Below are 21,867 nucleotides of genomic sequence, written 5' to 3' on the forward strand. Positions count from 1 at the left end.
ACCATAACAAGACCGCGTTCTAATTATTATGCTGTGTTTCCCGGTTTTAGAATCACCCTACATGGGGCCCTAATCTTTTGCCTGGACATTTGACAGGGCTCATTGCGAGAGTACCATGCGAAATTGAGGCCTAATTTGGCGATTTACACAGAATTGGTTCACAATTGCAGAGGCTCAGATGGGAAATAATAAAATAAACCCCCCAGAAGTGACCCCATTTTAGAAACTACACCCCTCGAGGCATTTAGTAAGGGGTGTAGTGAGCATTTTCACCCCACAGGTTTTTTCCATAAATAAATGTGCTGCGTATGGTGCAAAGTAAAAATTACATTTTTTCCCCAGAATTGCCAATTCAGTGGCAAGTATGTCGTGCCCAGCTTAGGACACTGTAGACACACACCCCAAAAATTGTTAAAAGGGTTCTCCCGGGTATGGCGGCGCCATATATGTGGAAGTAAACTGCTGTTTGGGCACACTGTAGGGCTCAGATGGGTGGGAGCGCCATTTGGCTTTTGAAGCGTAGATTTTGCTTGGTAGTAGTTTTGTTTGAGTATTACTGGTGTTTCCATTTATAATGTGGGGGTACATGTAAGCTGGGCAGAGTACATCAGGGGCATAGTCAGGTGGCATAATAATGGGGTAAAAAAAACAATAAAATGATCCATAGATGTGTGTTACGCAGTGAAGCCATCCTTTCTGCACAGGCCCGTGTCGCACTCATATATGGCGTCCTTTCTTATCCCCCTTTGGTCCACACTCCGCACCTTTGCAGTTTGTGGAATTTTGCTGGGAAGTGTTGTCCTGGTATAATATGGGCACCCTCACTTCTAGCAGATATGTTTGGGTCCCCCCTTCATGGTTCAATAATTTGAGGGCCCTGATAAATCGTATCTTGAAACAGATGAAATGTTCCCCTCTGATCTGCACAACTGCATGTTTTTATTTCCTGACTTATTGGAGCCATAACTAATTAGATTTTTTCATAGACATAGTGGTATGAGGGCTGTTTTTTTGAGGGACAAGCTGTAGTTATTATTGGTACCATTTTGGGGTACATGCGACTTTTTGATCACCTTTTATCCTATTTTTTGAGAGGCAAGGTGACCAAGAAACAGCAATTCTGCCATAGTTTTTTTAGTTTTTTTTTATACAGTGTTCACCATGCGTTATAAATTACATGTTAACTTTATTCTGCGGGTCGGTACGATTCCGGCAATACCTAATTTATGGCACTTTTTTATGTTTTACAACTTTTTGCACAATAAAATTACTTTTGTAAAAAGAATGTATTTTTTCTGTCGCCAAGTTGTGAGAACCAAATATGTATGCTTTATTTATTTTTTTCAATAATAAAGGACTTGATAAGGGAAAAAGGGCGATTGTGTTTTATTTTATTACTTAAAACTTTTATTATATTTTTTACAACTTTTTTTACACTTTACTTTAGTCCCGATAGGGGACTTGAAGGTCCAACTGTCAGATTTTTTTTTCTTATACATTGCACTACCTACGTAGTGCAATGTATTAGATCTGTCAGTCATTCACTGACAGCAAGCCGATTAGGCTTCGCCTCCGAGCGGGGCCTAATCGGCTTCCGTAATGGCAAACAGGAGGCCATTGTTAGGTCTCCTGGTGTCATAGTAGCAGTCGGCAGTTGTGCGATTGCAGGGCACAGCTGCCGATCTGCTAGCAACCACAAAGATCCAGCGATCGGATCTGATCGCTGCATCTGAGGGGTTAATGGCAGGGATCAGCGCTAGCTCCAGTTCCTGCCGTTACATGTGGATGTCAGCTGTAACATAAAGCTGATATCCACCGCTGATGGCTCCGGCTCATCTCCTGAGCCGGCGCCATCTTGCCGGCAGCTACGGAAGCCTTTCAGGCCACGCCTCCGGGCGGAGGCTGGAAGTTTTCCGTGCTAGGCACACCGGGAGGCCACTATTAGGCCTCCGGTTGCCATTGCAGCCACCGACACCCCAGCGATTTCATTGCTGGGGTGTCGATGAGATGCAAACACCTTTAATGTAGCCATCGCTTTTGACGGCTGCATTTAAGGGGTTAATGTCGGGGATCGAAGTTAACTTCGGTCCCGCCGTTACAGCAGGATGTCAGCTGTCAGATACAGCTGACATCCGGGGATGATGGCACCGACTCAGCTTCTGAGCCGGTGCCAAACATTTGGCGTAAGTATACGACATTTTGCGGGAAGCACTGGCTTTCCATGTCGTATACTTACGACAAATTCGGGAAGGGGTTAAATAGCACCATTAGAAAGTACAACTTGTCCCATAAAAATGAAACCCACACATGGCCGTGTCAACGAAAAAATAAAAAAGTTATTACTCTTGGAAGGCAGGGCGGAAAAAAAAAGCATAACAACGAATATCAGTCTGGTCCTCAAAGGGTTAAAGGGCTATTCCAGTTTCTGCGAATAAAAATTATTTTTTGTATAAAGGAAAGATATAACATTTTTCAATATACTTTCTGTATTATTTCCTTACGATTTTAAGATCTCTTATTGCTGTCATTGAATAGTAATGTACATTTTTTTTACTTACATTGGATAAAAATCTGTCAGATGTCAGCCTCCAAAATTAAATTCAGACCCCAGACCAGAACCCTAAATTAATTCAGAACCTGATATTAATACTGTCTCTAGACCAGACACCTGAATATATTCAGACCCCTGACTAGACCCCAAATTCAATGAAGACACCAGACCCAGAGCGGCCATTAGTAGTATCTGGGCCCTGTACTGACAAATGGTTAGGGCCCCTTTGGCTCCCAACCTCCATTGTTTACTTTTGGTGGAGACTTGGGTATTACATGATCCTGCTCCAGTATAATAATTGGGGGATCCCCACACACAGAGCTCCTTGATTTGTGGGTTTATATTGCAGTTCTGTGCTAGAAACAAGTGCTGAATTATCAGAGTGTCTGTATTATTGGATGCCGGATTAAAGGAATTACACTCTATGTTTATATTAACACACAACCTGTAGACATATGAACATTATATACACAACATATATACAGCGTGGCTGCGGGGGAGGGGGGCTGCTCTGTGTAATGACGGCCATGTGGTGTAATAGAGTATATGGACAGGGGGTGTATAAAGCAGATAGACCCTATAAGTGAGCAGGTGAGAGGGGTAAAGACAAGGAGAATTGTGGGTAAACCAGTGGGCGGACAGGTGTGAAGCTCCACCCCCGCTCTCACCTGTCTTACAGGAAACCTCCGGCCACAGATGAAGACTTCCCAGCGCTCCTGAATCCTCCGCTGCGGTATCTGGGTGACGTCTTTCTGTTCAGGGCTCGGCCGTTTGCTGTACTGACGTCTCCTGCCTCCTAATGCAGAAGCAGGAGGGTCTGTCACACGGGAGGACTTGATGGAGGGGCTGCTCGGTCCTCTGGTCTGGACGCTGCTGCCGTCCCCTCGTCCTCATTTCCATGGAGTGATTGACACCCCCAGAGTCATGGAACTGCTGAATAGTGACGTCACTGGGAGGTCCTGAAGCTCCGGCGTCTGCAGAAATGGAGGGATCGCAGGTCCTTGTGCAGCTTCACTCAGATCCAGATAAGATAAAACCGCTCTCCTGCAGGAGTGTCCCCATAATCCAGCGCTTTTATTATCTCCCCTGTGGACATGTCCTGGCGTCTTCTTGTTATAGTCACCGGACGTCTGATTTACCCTCTAACACTGAGATGTCGGCGAGAAAGGAAGAAGGTAGGATCCAGCGCTGGGTGCAATTAAAACTGATTTTCTGTTCCAAGTTTATTGGAAATAGATTAAAAGGAAGTCCAGTTGCATGTAGTCCTGGGTGAGTGAGAAGTGGAGGTACGTGTCCTCGGGGCCTACGCGTTTCGGACGACTATCCGCGTCCTTAAACTTGGCTGTAGTGATTTTTGAAATGAGCGCGCTGTCAATTTATACTCAGTCAGCTGATTTATGCGTGTCATCGTCTGTATTATTTTGGAACGCAAACCGGAAATGATCCATTTAATACCTAGTCAGCTGTTTATTGATGCGTGTCATCATCTATTTTGCGTTGGAACGCAAACCGGAAATGGTCATAGGGTCCTGTGTTTTCGGTTGGATCTTTTCCGTAAGTAATAAGGTTATTCTAAAACTTTGTCTGCCTGGACAAATGGGATTATATGATATATTATATCTGTTTGTGATAGGTACTGTATGTTGATAATAATTGTGTTTTGATTTAATTGTGACGTTTCAGATTTTTGAGTGGATATATAACAATCACGGAGTCCGGCTTAGATGTATATCCAGGTCTAAAAAGTCTCCCAGAAACCATCATGAACGTTCGTGTTGGCCGTAAGTAATACTGGAACATAGAATTACACTCGTATACTCGATGATTTATATATAAATAGTTGTGTTTACTTGTTGATTGTAGCGAAAACTGGGGGCCCTATCGAGCTGGTCCTGATGGATTATCAAGTCATATATAAGTGGTCATGGAAGTTGAATTGTGACTGGTATTGTTACGTGACTGATGTTGTTTGCCTAGAAATGAAGTATGCATGAAGACCTGTTAATGTGTGACAGCGCGCTCTGCATTGAGGATGAGGACTGTGTGGGGAATGTGTAGGAAGGACACAACTGAATCTCTAAGGGGATTTGGGAACAAGTAAAGAGACAACAAGACTAGGTGATGTGTGAATTAAAAAGTGTGCATGACAAAAAGCACATGTTATGCATGCATCGCTTGGGGGACTTGTACTTTGGACGACTTCGCATAGTTAATTCGATTTTAATTTTTGTGAGTCGTGACTCTATCCTGATGTTATGCTCATGTGTAGCTGATATTGCTTCTATATATAGTAATTGTATTTATTGACTGGTAATATTTGTATACATGATGACTGCTTAGTATAGATACATTAGTTCTTTTCTTAGGTTTAAGCCTTTTGGGTACCTTGTATTGAGTCTGTATATCCAGTAAGCTTCCCTAAGATGGATTTTGTGTTTTATGTCACCTCCCCGTTTGCAGGGATGAATTTTTTCTATTGCGTAGCAGCGAAAAAATTGGATGGATCTATGATGTTGGGAAATGAAGTGCTTAGCAGCATTTGATATGTTTAGAATATTTTCATTTCTGATATAGCTGAGGTGTTCTAGAATTCTTACTTTAAACTTCCGATTGGTGCAGCCTACGTATTTTAAATTACATTCAGTGCACTCTATGATGTAAATGACAGCTTCAGAATTGCAGTTGATATAGTTTTGAATGTTGAAACTGTCTTTTTTTGTGGAGTCACTGAAAGTTTTGGTAATCTGAACAAGGGAGCACACTTTGCGTGGGTGCTGCCCACATTTGTAGAAGCCCATAGTCTCTAACCATGTTGTTTTTGGTTTTTCGTTGGCAGTGAATAAAGATGGAGACAAAGTGGTACCTAGGGAGGAGGCTTTCCTTGCCACTATTCTGCACCCTCCGGACAACACCGTGCGTAGAGTATCATCTTCCATGAGAATAGGTAAGTAGTCAGTTACTATTTTTTTGATTTGTGTGAACTGATTACTCTGTTGTAGGATCAACGTTGGTTGGTTGTCCATCAATTGCGTGTTGTGTGTTGAGTTTGCTATTTTGCTACGGTGACCTAGAAGTTGAGGTCTGCTTTTCTTGGTCATAATGTTACTGGCCCGATTGAGTGACCATTTGGGATAGCCTCTTTCTTTGAGTCTTGTTTTGATTATTTCTTGTTCCATTTCAAATTGTTTTTGTGATGTACAGTTCCTTTTAGCACGGTGCATTTCTCCCACCGGTATGGCTTTGATAGTGTGCTTGGTATGGTTGCTGTTCGCATGTAATAAATTATTAGTTGCCGTGGGTTTTCGGTGTGTTTTGGTCGAGATGTTTTGGCCATTGACACCCTTAAGTTCCAAATCCAGGAAGATGATGTTGGTGACATCGAAGTGGTACGTAAATTTAAGATTGCAGTCATTATTGTTAAGAAATTGTGCGAACTCAGGGATAATGTTGGTATCTTCTTTCCAGATAATCAATATATCGTCAATATATCTACCGTACCATTCTATGCAGTGACTGTATGTGTTTTCGGTCGAAAAGATATAAAATTGTTCCCACCATGCCATGACTAAGTTAGCTATCGAGGGGGAGAATTTAGCCCCCATGGATACACCTTTGAGCTGCAAATAGTATTTTGAATCAAATTGGAAATAGTTATGTGTTAGGAGAAAATTGAGTACCTCAAGTATGTACAATTGGAAGTGTACATCATATGTACTGTGTTTGGTGAGATGATATTCAAGGGCAACGTGGGCAATTCGGTGCGGGATTGAAGTATAAAGTGACACGACGTCACATGTAAGCCAACTGTATTTTTTGTCACAACGTTTGTTGAATAATAGATTTAGGACATGTTTGGTGTCTCTAAGAAAGCCAGGTGTCGTTTGTGCCAATGGTTGTAACAATGTATCTAACCATTCTGAAAGTCTTTCTAAGATCGATCCAATACCTGAAACAATCGGTCTCATAGGTGGAGGGAATGTCTGTTTGTGAATTTTTGGGAGTGCATGGATGATTGGGGTGATTGGTTGGTCGATGTAAATAAAGTCCATTTGTTTTTGATTGATGAACCCACCCTGAAGCCCATCATTGAGTAGTTTTTTCATTGACAATTGGATTGTTTCTACTGGGTTTTTGTCCAATTTTTTATAAGTGGTTTCATCCGACAGCATATTTAAAATGGAATGTTTGTAATCTTCTTTGTTTAATACTGTAACATTGCCCCCTTTATCTGACATTTTGATGATTATTTGTTTGTTTTCTTGTAATGATTTTGCTGCTTCTTTAAGTTTGATTGACATGTTCTTTATCGGACGCTGTCCTTTAAGGTTGTCAGCAAGATGGTGAAGTTCTTTTTCGATGACCATTTGAAACCGATCCATAGAATCTGTGCGTGAGCTGGTAGGGTAAAATTTGGGGTTTGATGTTTTGAAATTGAGAGCTGTAGTTACTGTTTGATTTGGCGTTTCATTTCTCATATGATCAAGGCTTACTATCGTTGTGAGTTCTTCAAATGAAAAATTCGATGACTGAGACGTCAATTCGGGCAATGAGATGTCGGCTTCTGATCAGAGTTATGGCGCTCTACCTGCCCCCGATATGTCACCTGAATGGCGCCGTTCTGGAGATCCCCCGCTGTCCTCTACTAGGCCGCAGCTGAAGCCGGTAATAACCATGACAACAGAGCAGCGTTGCCATGAGCCACCCAGGAGCTCGTATAGGAAATATTACAACTGCCATTACCAGTGAGCGGAGATATTGGAAGAGATTTATAATTAGTGTCATGAGGAACATTGTACATAATAAATGACTTGTGATGTTTCTCTTCTTTACGACACCTCATGACTGACATTTATATGCACCCCAAAAAATTGGACAGCTGCGTGTATGGTAAAATAAAAAAAGCCCATAGTCCCCTGGAAATTCCCCGCTGCTCCAGCGCCGATGACCCTGTGGTCTCCCGCCAGTCTCTGTTTTATTTCCTCAAAACCTGGACAACCCCTTCATTTGTGAGAATTGAGAACCTCCAAGAAGAAAGGCCGAAATAAAGAGCTTAAAGAGGCTCTGTCACCACGTTATAAGTGGCCTATATTGTACGTGATGTGATCGGCGCTGTAATGTGGATCACAGCAGTGGTTTTTATTTCGAAAAACGATCATTTTTGACGGAGTTATGACCTATTTTAGCTTTATGCTAATGAGTCTCTCAATGGACAACTGGGCGTGTTTTACTATATGACCAAGTGGGCGATCACATCATGTACAAGATAGACCACTTATAATGTGGTGACAGCGCCTCCTTAAGGTTTGTCTCATGAAGAACAGCCTCTTCTGCAATCAGGGTATGATCACACGGAGTGTTTTCAGGCGTATTTTGGGGCGTTTACGCATCGAAAAATGCCTGAAAAAAATGGAAGAACGCCTGCAAACATCTGCCCATTGATTTCAATGGGAAATACGGCGTTCTGTTCCAACCGGGCGTTTTTTTACGCCTCGTTTTCCAAAATAAGGGTATTCCTTTAACATGGAATATGCTGCGATCACTTTTTGAGTCATACCTGCCATACCTGCCCACAGGTTGTGTGTGTTATTGCAGCCCTGCCTCTTTTACTACAATTAAGCTGAGCTGCAATACCAGGCACGACCCATGGACAAGTGTGGCGCTGTTTTTGGAAGAAAGCAGCCATGTTTTTCTAATCCTGGACAACTTCTTTAACCCTTCCCTGTCAAGATGGGAATCTCATACGTCCCGGCAGGAAGGCACCTTGGTAGACAAGGACGAATAAATCAGGAACCAACATGAAGTTTAACCCCTTCCCGACATTTGACGTATCCATACGCCAAAGTCGGGAAGGGGAAGTATGGAACAGGCTCACGGAGTGAACCCGCTCCATACGATGCCGGTGTATATGTATATGACACTCGTGCACGATCCCGCTTGTTTAACTCGTTAAATGCCGCGGTCAATAGCGACCGCAGCATTTAAATCGTTAGAAAGAGGGGGCGACCCCCTCTAACAGCTCATCACGCCCCCCCGCAATGCAATCGTGGAAAGCGGCAGTTATGGGAGCACTCGTTGGCACTTTTATGGGAGCACTGGATGGCAGTGTTATGGAAGCACTGTGGTTGGCACTGTTATGGGAACACTGTACTTGGCACTGCTGTGGGAGCACTGTGGTTGGCACTGGTATGGAGACACTGTGGCTGTCATTTATTATGAGGGCAATGTGGTATTTCGTTGCACTGTGAATGTCCTTAACCCCTTCCCGCTCCTGGACGTACTATTAGGTCATGGTAGCTGTATCGTTCGCGCTCCATGACCTAATAGTACGTCTCGGGAGTAACGGCCATTTCGGCCGTCCTCCCGACACATACAAGAGCTGTGACAGCTGCTGTGTCGTACAGCAGCTGCCGCAGCTCCTACAGCGGCGACCGATCGCTGTGTCCCCGCTGATTAACCCCTTAAAAGCCGCGTTCAATAGGGATCGCGGCTTTTTAGGGGTTAAGCTACAATCGCCGGCCTGCTACACGATAGCGGCCGGCGATTGTAACTATGGCAACCGGACACCAAACAATGGCGTCCGGCTATGCCATCGACAAAGTCAGGACCCACTATGCTTGCTGTCAGTGAGTAGATGACAGCTCTAATACACTGCACTACGCATGTAGTGCAGTGTATTAGAATAGCGATCAGGACCTCCTGCCCTCATGTCCCCTAGTGGGACAAAGTGATAAAGTAAAAAAAAGTACAAAAAAGATGTGTAAAAATAAGAAAATAAAAGATGCAAAAGTAATAAAAGTAAAAATCCCCCTTTTTACCTTATCAGTCCTTTATTATTAATAAAAATAGATAAATAAACAAATAAACTATACATAATTGGTATCGCCGCGTCCGTAACGGCCTGAACTACAAAATGATTTCATTATTTATCCCGCGTGGTGAACGCCGAAAAGAAAATAATAATAAACCGTACCAGAATCACAATTGTTTGGTCACTTCACCTCCCAAAAAATGGAATAAAAAGAGATCAAAAAGTTGCATGTACCGAAAAATGGTACTGATGGAAACTACAGTTCGTTACGCAAAAAATAAGTCCTCGCACGGCTTTATTGATGGAAAAATATAAAAGTTCTGGCTCTTAGAATAAGGTAACACAAAAAGTGAATGATTTTTTACAAAACGTATTTTATTGTGCAAACGCCATAAGACATAAAAAAAAACTATAAACATCTGGTATCGCCGTAATCGTATCGCCCCGCAGAATAAAGTGAATATGTCATTTATAGCGCACGGTGAACGCTGTAAAAAAAAATAGAATAAAAAAACAATAGTAGAATTGCTGTTTTTTAGTCACCGCGCCACCTAAAAATAGAATAAAAACTGATCCAAAAGCCGCATGCACCCCAAGAAAACTACAATGCATTCCTCAAGGGGTCTAGTATCCAAAATGGGGTCATTTTTGGGGGATTCCGCTGTTTTGGCACCACAAGACCTCTTCAAACCGGACATGGTGCCTAATAAAAAAGAGGCCTCAAAATCCACTATTTTATTGCTTCGGAGGCGGGTGCTTCAGTCCATTACCACCCGAGGGCCACATGTGGGATATTTCTCAAAACTGCAGAATCTGGGCAATAAATATTGAGGTTTCTCTGGTAAAACCTTTTGTGTTATAGAAAAAAAAGGTATAAAAATGATTTTCTGACAAAAATAAATATGTCAATTTCACCTCTACTTTGCTCTAAATTCCTGTGAAACACCTAAAGTGTTCATAAACTTTCTAAATGCTGTTGTGAATACTTTGAGGGGTCTAGTTTCTAAAATGGGGTGTCTAATATATAGGCCCCTCAAAGCAACATCAGAACTGAACTGGAACCTAAAAAAAAAAAAATCCTAATGAGCATTGGCTACTCCAAGATGACCCCAGTTTTGACCGTTTGTATAAATGGAGACCCCTATTAGACCGTTTCAGTGCCCGGTTTTCCCAAGCATACACCCCCGAAAAGTGTATTTCTATTGATGAGTCCTTGGTACATTTTAAAGGGAGGCTTCAATTCCTCGAGTACCTGCCGGGTAAGAGGGCAAGGTATGGCGTGAAGATGTGTAAGCTGTGTGAGTGCATCAGGGTATACCTACAGATTTAGGATACATGAAGGGAAGGGCACCAGTATTCAGCCCCCAGAATGCCCCCCCCCATTACTGGGAGTTATGCAAAAATTGTGTGGGATTTGGTGCACCCACTGCTGGACCAGGGTTACCACCTCTAACTGGATAATTTTTATACCAGCGTCCCACTCTTCAAGTGCCTCGCTTCCAGAAGTCCGGCGGCATGCGGCACTGCTAGAACAAATCTGAGAGGCCTCCCTAAGACTCTGCAGGGCAAACACTCAGAAGGGGTGAGAGCAGGGCACAATCTAGCAGCAACAGATTGTGTGTCAAGTACAAGACAAGAGAGATGCCACACCAGTACCCATGTACCTGTACGAGGTACCAGTACAGAGACCCCCAAACCAGACTGCATCCTGGACTACAATAGGTACATGGGAGGGGTGGACTTGTCAGATCAAGTCCTGAAGCCCTACTGCGCCATGCGGTGTGGTATGAGAAGCTGGCCGTGCACATCATACAGATGGCATTGTACAACGCGTACGTGCTACATCCAAGTACAGGCCAGACGGGAACTTTCCTGGAATTTCAAGAGGTGGTTATCAAGAAACTAATTTTTAGGGACCAAGAAGGGGGGACACCCAGTACTTCTGGAAGCAAGGCCACACGCATCGTACCAGGGCAACACTTTCCAGGAGAAGTTCCCCAAACTGGCAAGAAAGGAAAAAGTCAAAAGAGGTACAAAGTCTGCTATAAGAGGGGGATAAGGGATGACACAATATATCAATGTGACGTGTCCCGAAAAACTAAGGCTCCGTATGAAAGAGTGCTTCAAAATGTATCATACATCACTTGATTTTTAATCTACCCCAGTTTTACTTACCCTGATGTACTCCGCACAGATTATCCCCCTTATCTTTCCCTTCTGAGCCCTGCCGTGTGCCCAGGCAGCTGATAACAGCCACATTGAGGGTATTGCCATATCCGTGAGAACCCACATTACAGTTTATGGGGTGTATGTCCCGGTAAAAATGCTCACTACACCTCTAGATGAATGCCTTAAGGGTGTAGTTTTTAAAATTGGGTCACTTCTCAGAGGTTTCAACTGTACTGGTACCTCAGGGGCTTCTGCATACATGACTTTGCACCAGAAAATCCCCAGTAGACCAAATGGTGGTCCTTTCCTTCTGAGCCCTCCCATGAGCCCAAATGTCAGTTTATCACCACAAATTGGGCATTGCCGCACTCAGGACAAATTGGGCAACAAAATTGGGTATTTTATTTCTTGTGAAAATACTATATTTTGAGCTAAAAAAAACATATTATTAGAAAAAATTATATTTTTTTAAATTCCCAGCCCAATTCAAATAAGTTCTGTGAAGAAACTATGGGGGTCTAAATGGTCACATAACCCATCATTTAATTCCTTGAGGGGTGTAGTTTCCAAAATGGGGTCACTTCTGGTGGGTTTCCATTGCTTTGATACCTCTGGGGCTCTGCAAATGCGACATGGCACCCAAAAACCAAACCAGCAAAATCTGGACTCCAAAGAACACACAGCGCTCCTTCCCTTCTGAGGCCTCCCATGGGCTCAAACGGCAGTTTATCTCCACAAATGGGGTATTGCTGCACTTAGTAGAAATTGGGCAACAAAATGGTGTATTTTGTTCCCTGTGAAAATAAGAAATTATGATAAAAAATTACATGTTATTGGAAAAAATTTCATTTTTTTATTTCACAGCCCAATTCAAATAGGTGCTGTGCAAAAACTGTGCAGTCTAAATGGTAAAAACAACCATAAATGAATTCCTTGAGAGGTGTAGTTTCCAAAATGGGGTCACTTCTGGTGGTTTTCCATTGCTTTGATACCTCTGGGGCCAGGGCCGATTCTAGCTTTTCTGCTGCCTGAGGCGAAAATGGAAATGGCGCCCCCCCCCCCCTCCACACAAAAAAAAATAAAAATTGTAAGTAAGAAACAACTTGTAAAACGAAACAAAAAGATTAAAGCTGTGTGAACAAAAAAATACATTAGGGCCTGTTCACATCACCGTTCGCTTCTGTTCCGAGGTTCTGTCGGGTGAACCCCGCAACGGAAAGTGAAAGTGACAGCACAGCTTCCGTTTCAGTCACCATTGATCTCAATGTTGATGGAAACATCGCTAATGGCTTCCGTTCGTCACCATTCCGGCTGGTTTCCGGTTTTCCGACGGAATCAATAGCGGAGTCGACTACGGAACGGAATCGAACGGTGATGTGAACAGGCCCTTATTGAACATCATTGTTATAAACTGCAAGGTCTCATAATGCTACAGGCAATTGTGTAGTAAATATCCCTATATTGCCCCAGCTATAAATACTAGTAAAATGACCAGGGCAACGTGTATCCAAAATTCAAACACAAAAATGAAAGAACAATGTCAGTGTTCAAACTTGTGTCAGGGCTCCTTTAATGCCACTTTACAGTCAGTATAGTAACACATGCGGCACTTTACAGTCAGTATAGTAACGCACGCTGCACTTTACAGTCAGTATAGTAACGCATGCGGCACTTTACAGTCAGTATAGTAACACATGCGGCACTTTACAGTCAGTATAGTAACATATGCGGCACTTTACAGTCAGTATAGTAACACATGCTGCTCTTTACAGTCAGTATAGTAACACATGCGGCACTTTACAGTCAGTATAGTAACACATGCAGCACTTTAGTCAGTATAGTAACACATGCGGCACTTTAGTCAGTATAGTAACACATGCGGCACTTTACAGTCAGTATAGTAACACATGCAGCACTTTACAGTCAGTATAGTAACACATGCGGCACTTTACAGTCAGTATAGTAACACATGCAGCACTTTACAGTCAGTATAGTAACACATGCGGCACTTTACAGTCAGTATAGTAACACATGCGGCACTTTACAGTCAGTAAAGTAACACATGCGGCACTTTACAGTCAGTATAGTAATGCACGCTGCACTTTACAGTCAGTATAGTAACGCATGCGGCACTTTACAGTCAGTATAGTAACGCATGCGGCACTTTACAGTCAGTATAGTAACGCATGCGGCACTTTACAGTCAGTATAGTAACGCACGCTGCACTTTACAGTCAGTATAGTAACGCATGCGTCACTTTACAGTCAGTATAGTAACACATGCGGCACTTTACAGTAAGTATAGTAATACATGCAGCACTTTACAGTCAGTATTGTAACACATGCTGCTCTTTACAGTCAGTATAGTAACACATGCGGCACTTTACAGTCAGTATAGTAACACATGCGGCACTTTACAGTCAGTATAGTAACACATGCGGCACTTTACAGTCAGTATAGTAACACATGCGGCACTTTACAGTCAGTATAGTAATATATGCGGCACTTTACAGTCAGTATAGTAACACATGCTGCTCTTTACAGTCAGTATAGTAACACATGCGGCACTTTACAGTCAGTATAGTAACACATGCGGCACTTTACAGTCAGTATAGTAACACATGCGGCACTTTACAGTCAGTATAGTAACACATGCGGCACTTTACAGTCAGTATAGTAACGCACGCTGCACTTTACAGTCAGTATAGTAACACATGCGGCACTTTACAGTCAGTATAGTAACACATGCGGCACTTTACAGTCAGTATAGTAACACATGCGGCACTTTACAGTCAGTAAAGTAACACATGCGGCACTTTACAGTCAGTATAGTAACGCACGCTGCACTTTACAGTCAGTATAGTAACGCATGCAGCACTTTACAGTCAGTATAGTAACGCATGCGGCACTTTACAGTCAGTATAGTAACGCATGCGGCACTTTACAGTCAGTATAGTAATATATGCGGCACTTTACAGTCAGTATAGTAACACATGCTGCTCTTTACAGTCAGTATAGTAACACATGCGGCACTTTACAGTCAGTATAGTAACACATGCGGCACTTTACAGTCAGTATAGTAACGCACGCTGCACTTTACAGTCAGTATAGTAACACATGCGGCACTTTACAGTCAGTAAAGTAACACATGCGGCACTTTACAGTCAGTATAGTAACGCACGCTGCACTTTACAGTCAGTATAGTAACACATACGGCACTTTACAGTCAGTATAGTAACGCACGCTGCACTTTACAGTCAGTATAGTAACACATGCGGCACTTTACAGTCAGTATAGTAACACAAATGCGGCACTTTACAGTCAGTATAGTAACACATGTGGCACTTTACAGTCAGTATAGTAACACATGCGGCACTTTACAGTCAGTATAGTAACACATGCGGCACTTTACAGTCAGTATAGTAACACATGCGGCACTTTCCAGTCAGTATAGTAACGCATGCTGCACTTTACAGTCAGTATAGTAACGCACGCTGCACTTTACAGTCAGTATAGTAATGCATGCTGCACTTTACAGTCAGTATAGTAACACATGCAGCACTTTACAGTCAGTATAGTAATGCATGCTGCACTTTACAGTCAGTATAGTAACACATGTGGCACTTTACAGTCAGTATAGTATCGCACGCTGCACTTTACAGTCAGTATAGTAACGCACGCTGCACTTTACAGTCAGTATAGTAACGCATGCGGCACTTTACAGTCAGTATAGTAACACATGCGGCACTTTACAGTCAGTATAGTAACACATGCGGCACTTTACAGTCAGTATAGTAACACATGCGGCACTTTACAGTCAGTATAGTAACACATGCGGCACTTTACAGTCAGTATAGTAACGCACGCTGCACTTTACAGTCAGTATAGTAACGCACGCTGCACTTTACAGTCAGTATAGTAACGCACGCTGCACTTTACAGTCAGTATAGTAACACATGCGGCACTTTACAGTCAGTATAGTAACACATGCGGCACTTTACAGTCAGTATAGTAACACATGCGGCACTTTACAGTCAGTATAGTAATGCACGCTGCACTTTACAGTCAGTATAGTAACGCATGCGGCACTTTACAGTCAGTATAGTAACACATGCGGCACTTTACAGTCAGTATAGTAACATATGCGGCACTTTACAGTCAGTATAGTAACACATGCTGCTCTTTACAGTCAGTATAGTAACACACACACTATTCATTTATTATTTCTTACTACACATCCCATGCACCACACACCACTCCCCTCAAGACCAGTGGGAGTGGCTATTATTATTTAAAGCACCTGCTCACTCCTTCATCAGCATTTTCTGACCTGGCTGTGTCCATTTGCAAGTATGGCCTTTTTCTGTGTTTTCATATATGTCCCCTTGTTTTTATCGGTTCTGTTTGTACATCAGGAACGTTCTGTTCCATTTAAGGAGTTAGGGACTCGCAAGTCTGGGGATCCTTGTCGTGGATTGCGAGCTTGCGTCCTTTTGGCCAAAATGATTACTAATACCCCAGGTATTTTTCATTACTACATATATTCGCTTCTCTTGGACACAGCTGGGTCTCTGATGCTGGGAGAGTATGGTGTGTTGTTGTTTGGCATAGCAAGCAGGGTAGCCCGCTCTATGAACTATCAAGGCGTCACAAATAGGCTTCTACCTGGCTATACACGTTGTGCCTCATGACGTACACACTATCCCTCCATGTTTCACACACTTGCACCCCATTATCCATTTTATTTCTATTGAGGCACTTTACTCATTACTGCCCCCTATATTTCACTCATAGTATTACACTTGCACACACACACTATTCATTTATTATTTCTTACTACACATCCCATGCACCACACACCACTCCCCTCAAGACCAGTGGGAGTGGCTATTATTATTTAAAGCACCTGCTCACTCCTTCATCAGCATTTTCTGACCTGGCTGTGTCCATTTGCAAGTATGGCCTTTTTCTGTGTTTTCATATATGTCCCCTTGTTTTTATCGGTTCTGTTTGTACATCAGGAACGTTCTGTTCCATTTAAGGAGTTAGGGACTCGCAAGTCTGGGGATCCTTGTCGTGGATTGCGAGCTTGCGTCCTTTTGGCCAAAATGATTACTAATACCCCAGGTATTTTTCATTACTACATATATTCGCTTCTCTTGGACACAGCTGGGTCTCTGATGCTGGGAGAGTATGGTGTGTTGTTGTTTGGCATAGCAAGCAGGGTAGCCCGCTCTATGAACTATCAAGGCGTCACAAATAGGCTTCTACCTGGCTATACACGTTGTGCCTCATGACGTACACACTATCCCTCCATGTTTCACACACTTGCACCCCATTATCCATTTTATTTCTATTGAGGCACTTTACTCATTACTGCCCCCTATATTTCACTCATAGTATTACACTTGCACACACACACTATTCATTTATTATTTCTTACTACACATCCCATGCACCACACACCACTCCCCTCAAGACCAGTGGGAGTGGCTATTATTATTTAAAGCACCTGCTCACTCCTTCATCAGCATTTTCTGACCTGGCTGTGTCCATTTGCAAGTATGGCCTTTTTCTGTGTTTTCATATATGTCCCCTTGTTTTTATCGGTTCAGTCAGTATAGTAACACATGCGGCACTTTACAGTCAGTATAGTAACACATGCGGCACTTTAGTCAGTATAGTAACACATGCGGCACTTTACAGTCAGTATAGTAACACATGCGGCACTTTACAGTCAGTATAGTAACACATGCGGCACTTTACAGTCAGTATAGTAACACATGCGGCACTTTACAGTCAGTATAGTAACACATGCGGCACTTTACAGTCAGTATAGTAACGCACGCGGCACTTTACAGTCAGTATAGTAACGCACGCTGCACTTTACAGTCAGTATAGTAACACATGCGGCACTTTACAGTCAGTATAGTAACGCATGCGGCACTTTACAGTCAGTATAGTAATGCATGCGGCACTTTACAGTCAGTATAGTAACGCACGCTGCACTTTACAGTCAGTATAGTAACGCATGCGGCACTTTACAGTCAGTATAGTAACACATGCAGCACTTTACAGTAAGTATAGTAACACATGCAGCACTTTACAGTCAGTATTGTAACACATGCTGCTCTTTACAGTCAGTATAGTAACACATGCGGCACTTTACAGTCAGTATAGTAACACATGCGGCACTTTACAGTCAGTATAGTAACACATGCGGCACTTTACAGTCAGTATAGTAACACATGCGGCACTTTACAGTCAGTATAGTAATATATGCGGCACTTTACAGTCAGTATAGTAACACATGCTGCTCTTTACAGTCAGTATAGTAACACATGCGGCACTTTACAGTCAGTATAGTAACACATGCGGCACTTTACAGTCAGTATAGTAACACATGCGGCACTTTACAGTCAGTATAGTAACACATGCGGCACTTTACAGTCAGTATAGTAACGCATGCGGCACTTTACAGTCAGTATAGTAACGCACGCTGCACTTTACAGTCAGTATAGTAACACATGCAGCACTTTACAGTCAGTATAGTAACACATGCGGCACTTTACAGTAAGTATAGTAACACATGCAGCACTTTACAGTCAGTATTGTAACACATGCTGCTCGTTACAGTCAGTATAGTAACACATGCGGCACTTTACAGTCAGTATAGTAACACATGCAGCACTTTACAGTCAGTATAGTAACGCACGCTGCACTTTACAGTCAGTATAGTAACACATACGGCACTTTACAGTCAGTATAGTAACGCACGCTGCACTTTACAGTCAGTATAGTAACGCACGCTGCACTTTACAGTCAGTATAGTAACACATGCGGCACTTTACAGTCAGTATAGTAACACATGCGGCACTTTACAATCAGTATAGTAACACATGTGGCACTTTACAGTCAGTATAGTAACACATGCGGCACTTTACAGTCAGTATAGTAACACATGCGGCACTTTACAGTCAGTATAGTAACACATGCAGCACTTTCCAGTCAGTATAGTAACGCATGGTGCACTTTACAGTCAGTATAGTAACGCACGCTGCACTTTACAGTCAGTATAGTAATGCATGCTGCACTTTACAGTCAGTATAGTAACACATGCAGCACTTTACAGTCAGTATAGTAACACATGCGGCACTTTACAGTCAGTATAGTAACACATGCGGCACTTTACAGTCAGTATAGTAACACATGCGGCACTTTACAGTCAGTATAGTAACACATGCAGCACTTTCCAGTCAGTATAGTAACGCATGGTGCACTTTACAGTCAGTATAGTAACGCACGCTGCACTTTACAGTCAGTATAGTAATGCATGCTGCACTTTACAGTCAGTATAGTAACACATGCAGCACTTTACAGTCAGTATAGTAACACATGCGGCACTTTACAGTCAGTATAGTAACACATGCGGCACTTTACAGTCAGTATAGTAACACACGCGGCACTTTACAGTCAGTATAGTAACGCACGCTGCACTTTACAGTCAGTATAGTAACGCATGCGGCACTTTACAGTCAGTATAGTAACGCATGCAGCACTTTAGTCAGTATAGTAACGCATGCGGCACTTTACAGTCAGTATAGTAACGCACGCGGCACTTTACAGTCAGTATAGTAACGCATGCGGCACTTTACAGTCAGTATAGTAACACATGCAGCACTTTACAGTAAGTATAGTAACACATGCAGCACTTTACAGTCAGTATTGTAACACATGCTGCTCTTTACAGTCAGTATAGTAACACATGCGGCACTTTACAGTCAGTATAGTAACACATGCGGCACTTTACAGTCAGTATAGTAACACATGCGGCACTTTACAGTCAGTATAGTAACACATGCGGCACTTTACAGTCAGTATAGTAACACATGCGGCACTTTACAGTCAGTATAGTAATATATGCGGCACTTTACAGTCAGTATAGTAACACATGCTGCCCTTTACAGTCAGTATAGTAACACATGCGGCACTTTACAGTCAGTATAGTAACACATGCGGCACTTTACAGTCAGTATAGTAACACATGCGGCACTTTACAGTCAGTATAGTAACACATGCGGCACTTTACAGTCAGTATAGTAACGCTGGCTGTGTCCATTTGCAAGTATGGCCTTTTTCTGTGTTTTCATATATGTCCCCTTGTTTTTATCGGTTCTGTTTGTACATCAGGAACGTTCTGTTCCATTTAAGGAGTTAGGGACTCGCAAGTCTGGGGATCCTTGTCGTGGATTGCGAGCTTGCGTCCTTTTGGCCAAAATGATTACTAATACCCCAGGTATTTTTCATTACTACATATATTCGCTTCTCTTGGACACAGCTGGGTCTCTGATGCTGGGAGAGTATGGTGTGTTGTTGTTTGGCATAGCAAGCAGGGTAGCCCGCTCTATGAACTATCAAGGCGTCACAAATAGGCTTCTACCTGGCTATACACGTTGTGCCTCATGACGTACACACTATCCCTCCATGTTTCACACACTTGCACCCCATTATCCATTTTATTTCTATTGAGGCACTTTACTCATTACTGCCCCCTATATTTCACTCATAGTATTACACTTGCACACACACACTATTCATTTATTATTTCTTACTACACATCCCATGCACCACACACCACTCCCCTCAAGACCAGTGGGAGTGGCTATTATTATTTAAAGCACCTGCTCACTCCTTCATCAGCATTTTCTGACCTGGCTGTGTCCATTTGCAAGTATGGCCTTTTTCTGTGTTTTCATATATGTCCCCTTGTTTTTATCGGTTCAGTCAGTATAGTAACACATGCGGCACTTTACAGTCAGTATAGTAACACATGCGGCACTTTAGTCAGTATAGTAACACATGCGGCACTTTACAGTCAGTATAGTAACACATGCGGCACTTTACAGTCAGTATAGTAACACATGCGGCACTTTACAGTCAGTATAGTAACACATGCGGCACTTTACAGTCAGTATAGTAACACATGCGGCACTTTACAGTCAGTATAGTAACGCACGCGGCACTTTACAGTCAGTATAGTAACGCACGCTGCACTTTACAGTCAGTATAGTAACACATGCGGCACTTTACAGTCAGTATAGTAACGCATGCGGCACTTTACAGTCAGTATAGTAATGCATGCGGCACTTTACAGTCAGTATAGTAACGCACGCTGCACTTTACAGTCAGTATAGTAACGCATGCGGCACTTTACAGTCAGTATAGTAACACATGCAGCACTTTACAGTAAGTATAGTAACACATGCAGCACTTTACAGTCAGTATTGTAACACATGCTGCTCTTTACAGTCAGTATAGTAACACATGCGGCACTTTACAGTCAGTATAGTAACACATGCGGCACTTTACAGTCAGTATAGTAACACATGCGGCACTTTACAGTCAGTATAGTAACACATGCGGCACTTTACAGTCAGTATAGTAATATATGCGGCACTTTACAGTCAGTATAGTAACACATGCTGCTCTTTACAGTCAGTATAGTAACACATGCGGCACTTTACAGTCAGTATAGTAACACATGCGGCACTTTACAGTCAGTATAGTAACACATGCGGCACTTTACAGTCAGTATAGTAACACATGCGGCACTTTACAGTCAGTATAGTAACGCATGCGGCACTTTACAGTCAGTATAGTAACGCACGCTGCACTTTACAGTCAGTATAGTAACACATGCAGCACTTTACAGTCAGTATAGTAACACATGCGGCACTTTACAGTAAGTATAGTAACACATGCAGCACTTTACAGTCAGTATTGTAACACATGCTGCTCGTTACAGTCAGTATAGTAACACATGCGGCACTTTACAGTCAGTATAGTAACACATGCAGCACTTTACAGTCAGTATAGTAACACACGCTGCACTTTACAGTCAGTATAGTAACACATACGGCACTTTACAGTCAGTATAGTAACGCATGGTGCACTTTACAGTCAGTATAGTAACGCACGCTGCACTTTACAGTCAGTATAGTAACGCATGCTGCACTTTACAGTCAGTATAGTAACACATGCAGCACTTTACAGTCAGTATAGTAACACATGCGGCACTTTACAGTCAGTATAGTAACACATGCAGCACTTTACAGTCAGTATTGTAACACATGCTGCTCGTTACAGTCAGTATAGTAACACATGCGGCACTTTACAGTCAGTATAGTAACACATGCAGCACTTTACAGTCAGTATAGTAACGCACGCTGCACTTTACAGTCAGTATAGTAACACATACGGCACTTTACAGTCAGTATAGTAACGCACGCTGCACTTTACAGTCAGTATAGTAACGCACGCTGCACTTTACAGTCAGTATA

At 42.6% G+C, this 21,867-nt stretch overlaps 1 protein-coding gene across 1 annotated transcript in view; it reads right to left on the bottom strand.

Annotated features, from left to right (window-relative positions):
- Positions 1-2,413: 2,413 nt before the first annotated feature.
- LOC142728765 (uncharacterized) overlaps positions 2,414-21,867 on the bottom strand; it is an 88,067-nt gene continuing 68,613 nt past the window's right edge. The window contains exons 3-4 of the mRNA XM_075849141.1: positions 3,220-3,347; positions 2,414-2,425 (exon numbers count right to left, since the gene is read on the bottom strand). Of these exons, the coding sequence (XP_075705256.1) occupies positions 2,414-2,425; positions 3,220-3,347 (140 nt within the window). The remainder of the gene's footprint in view (positions 2,426-3,219; positions 3,348-21,867) is intronic.

The sequence above is a fragment of the Rhinoderma darwinii genome, unplaced genomic scaffold, assembly GCF_050947455.1.
Source record: "Rhinoderma darwinii isolate aRhiDar2 unplaced genomic scaffold, aRhiDar2.hap1 Scaffold_69, whole genome shotgun sequence".
NCBI lineage: Eukaryota > Metazoa > Chordata > Amphibia > Anura > Rhinodermatidae > Rhinoderma > Rhinoderma darwinii.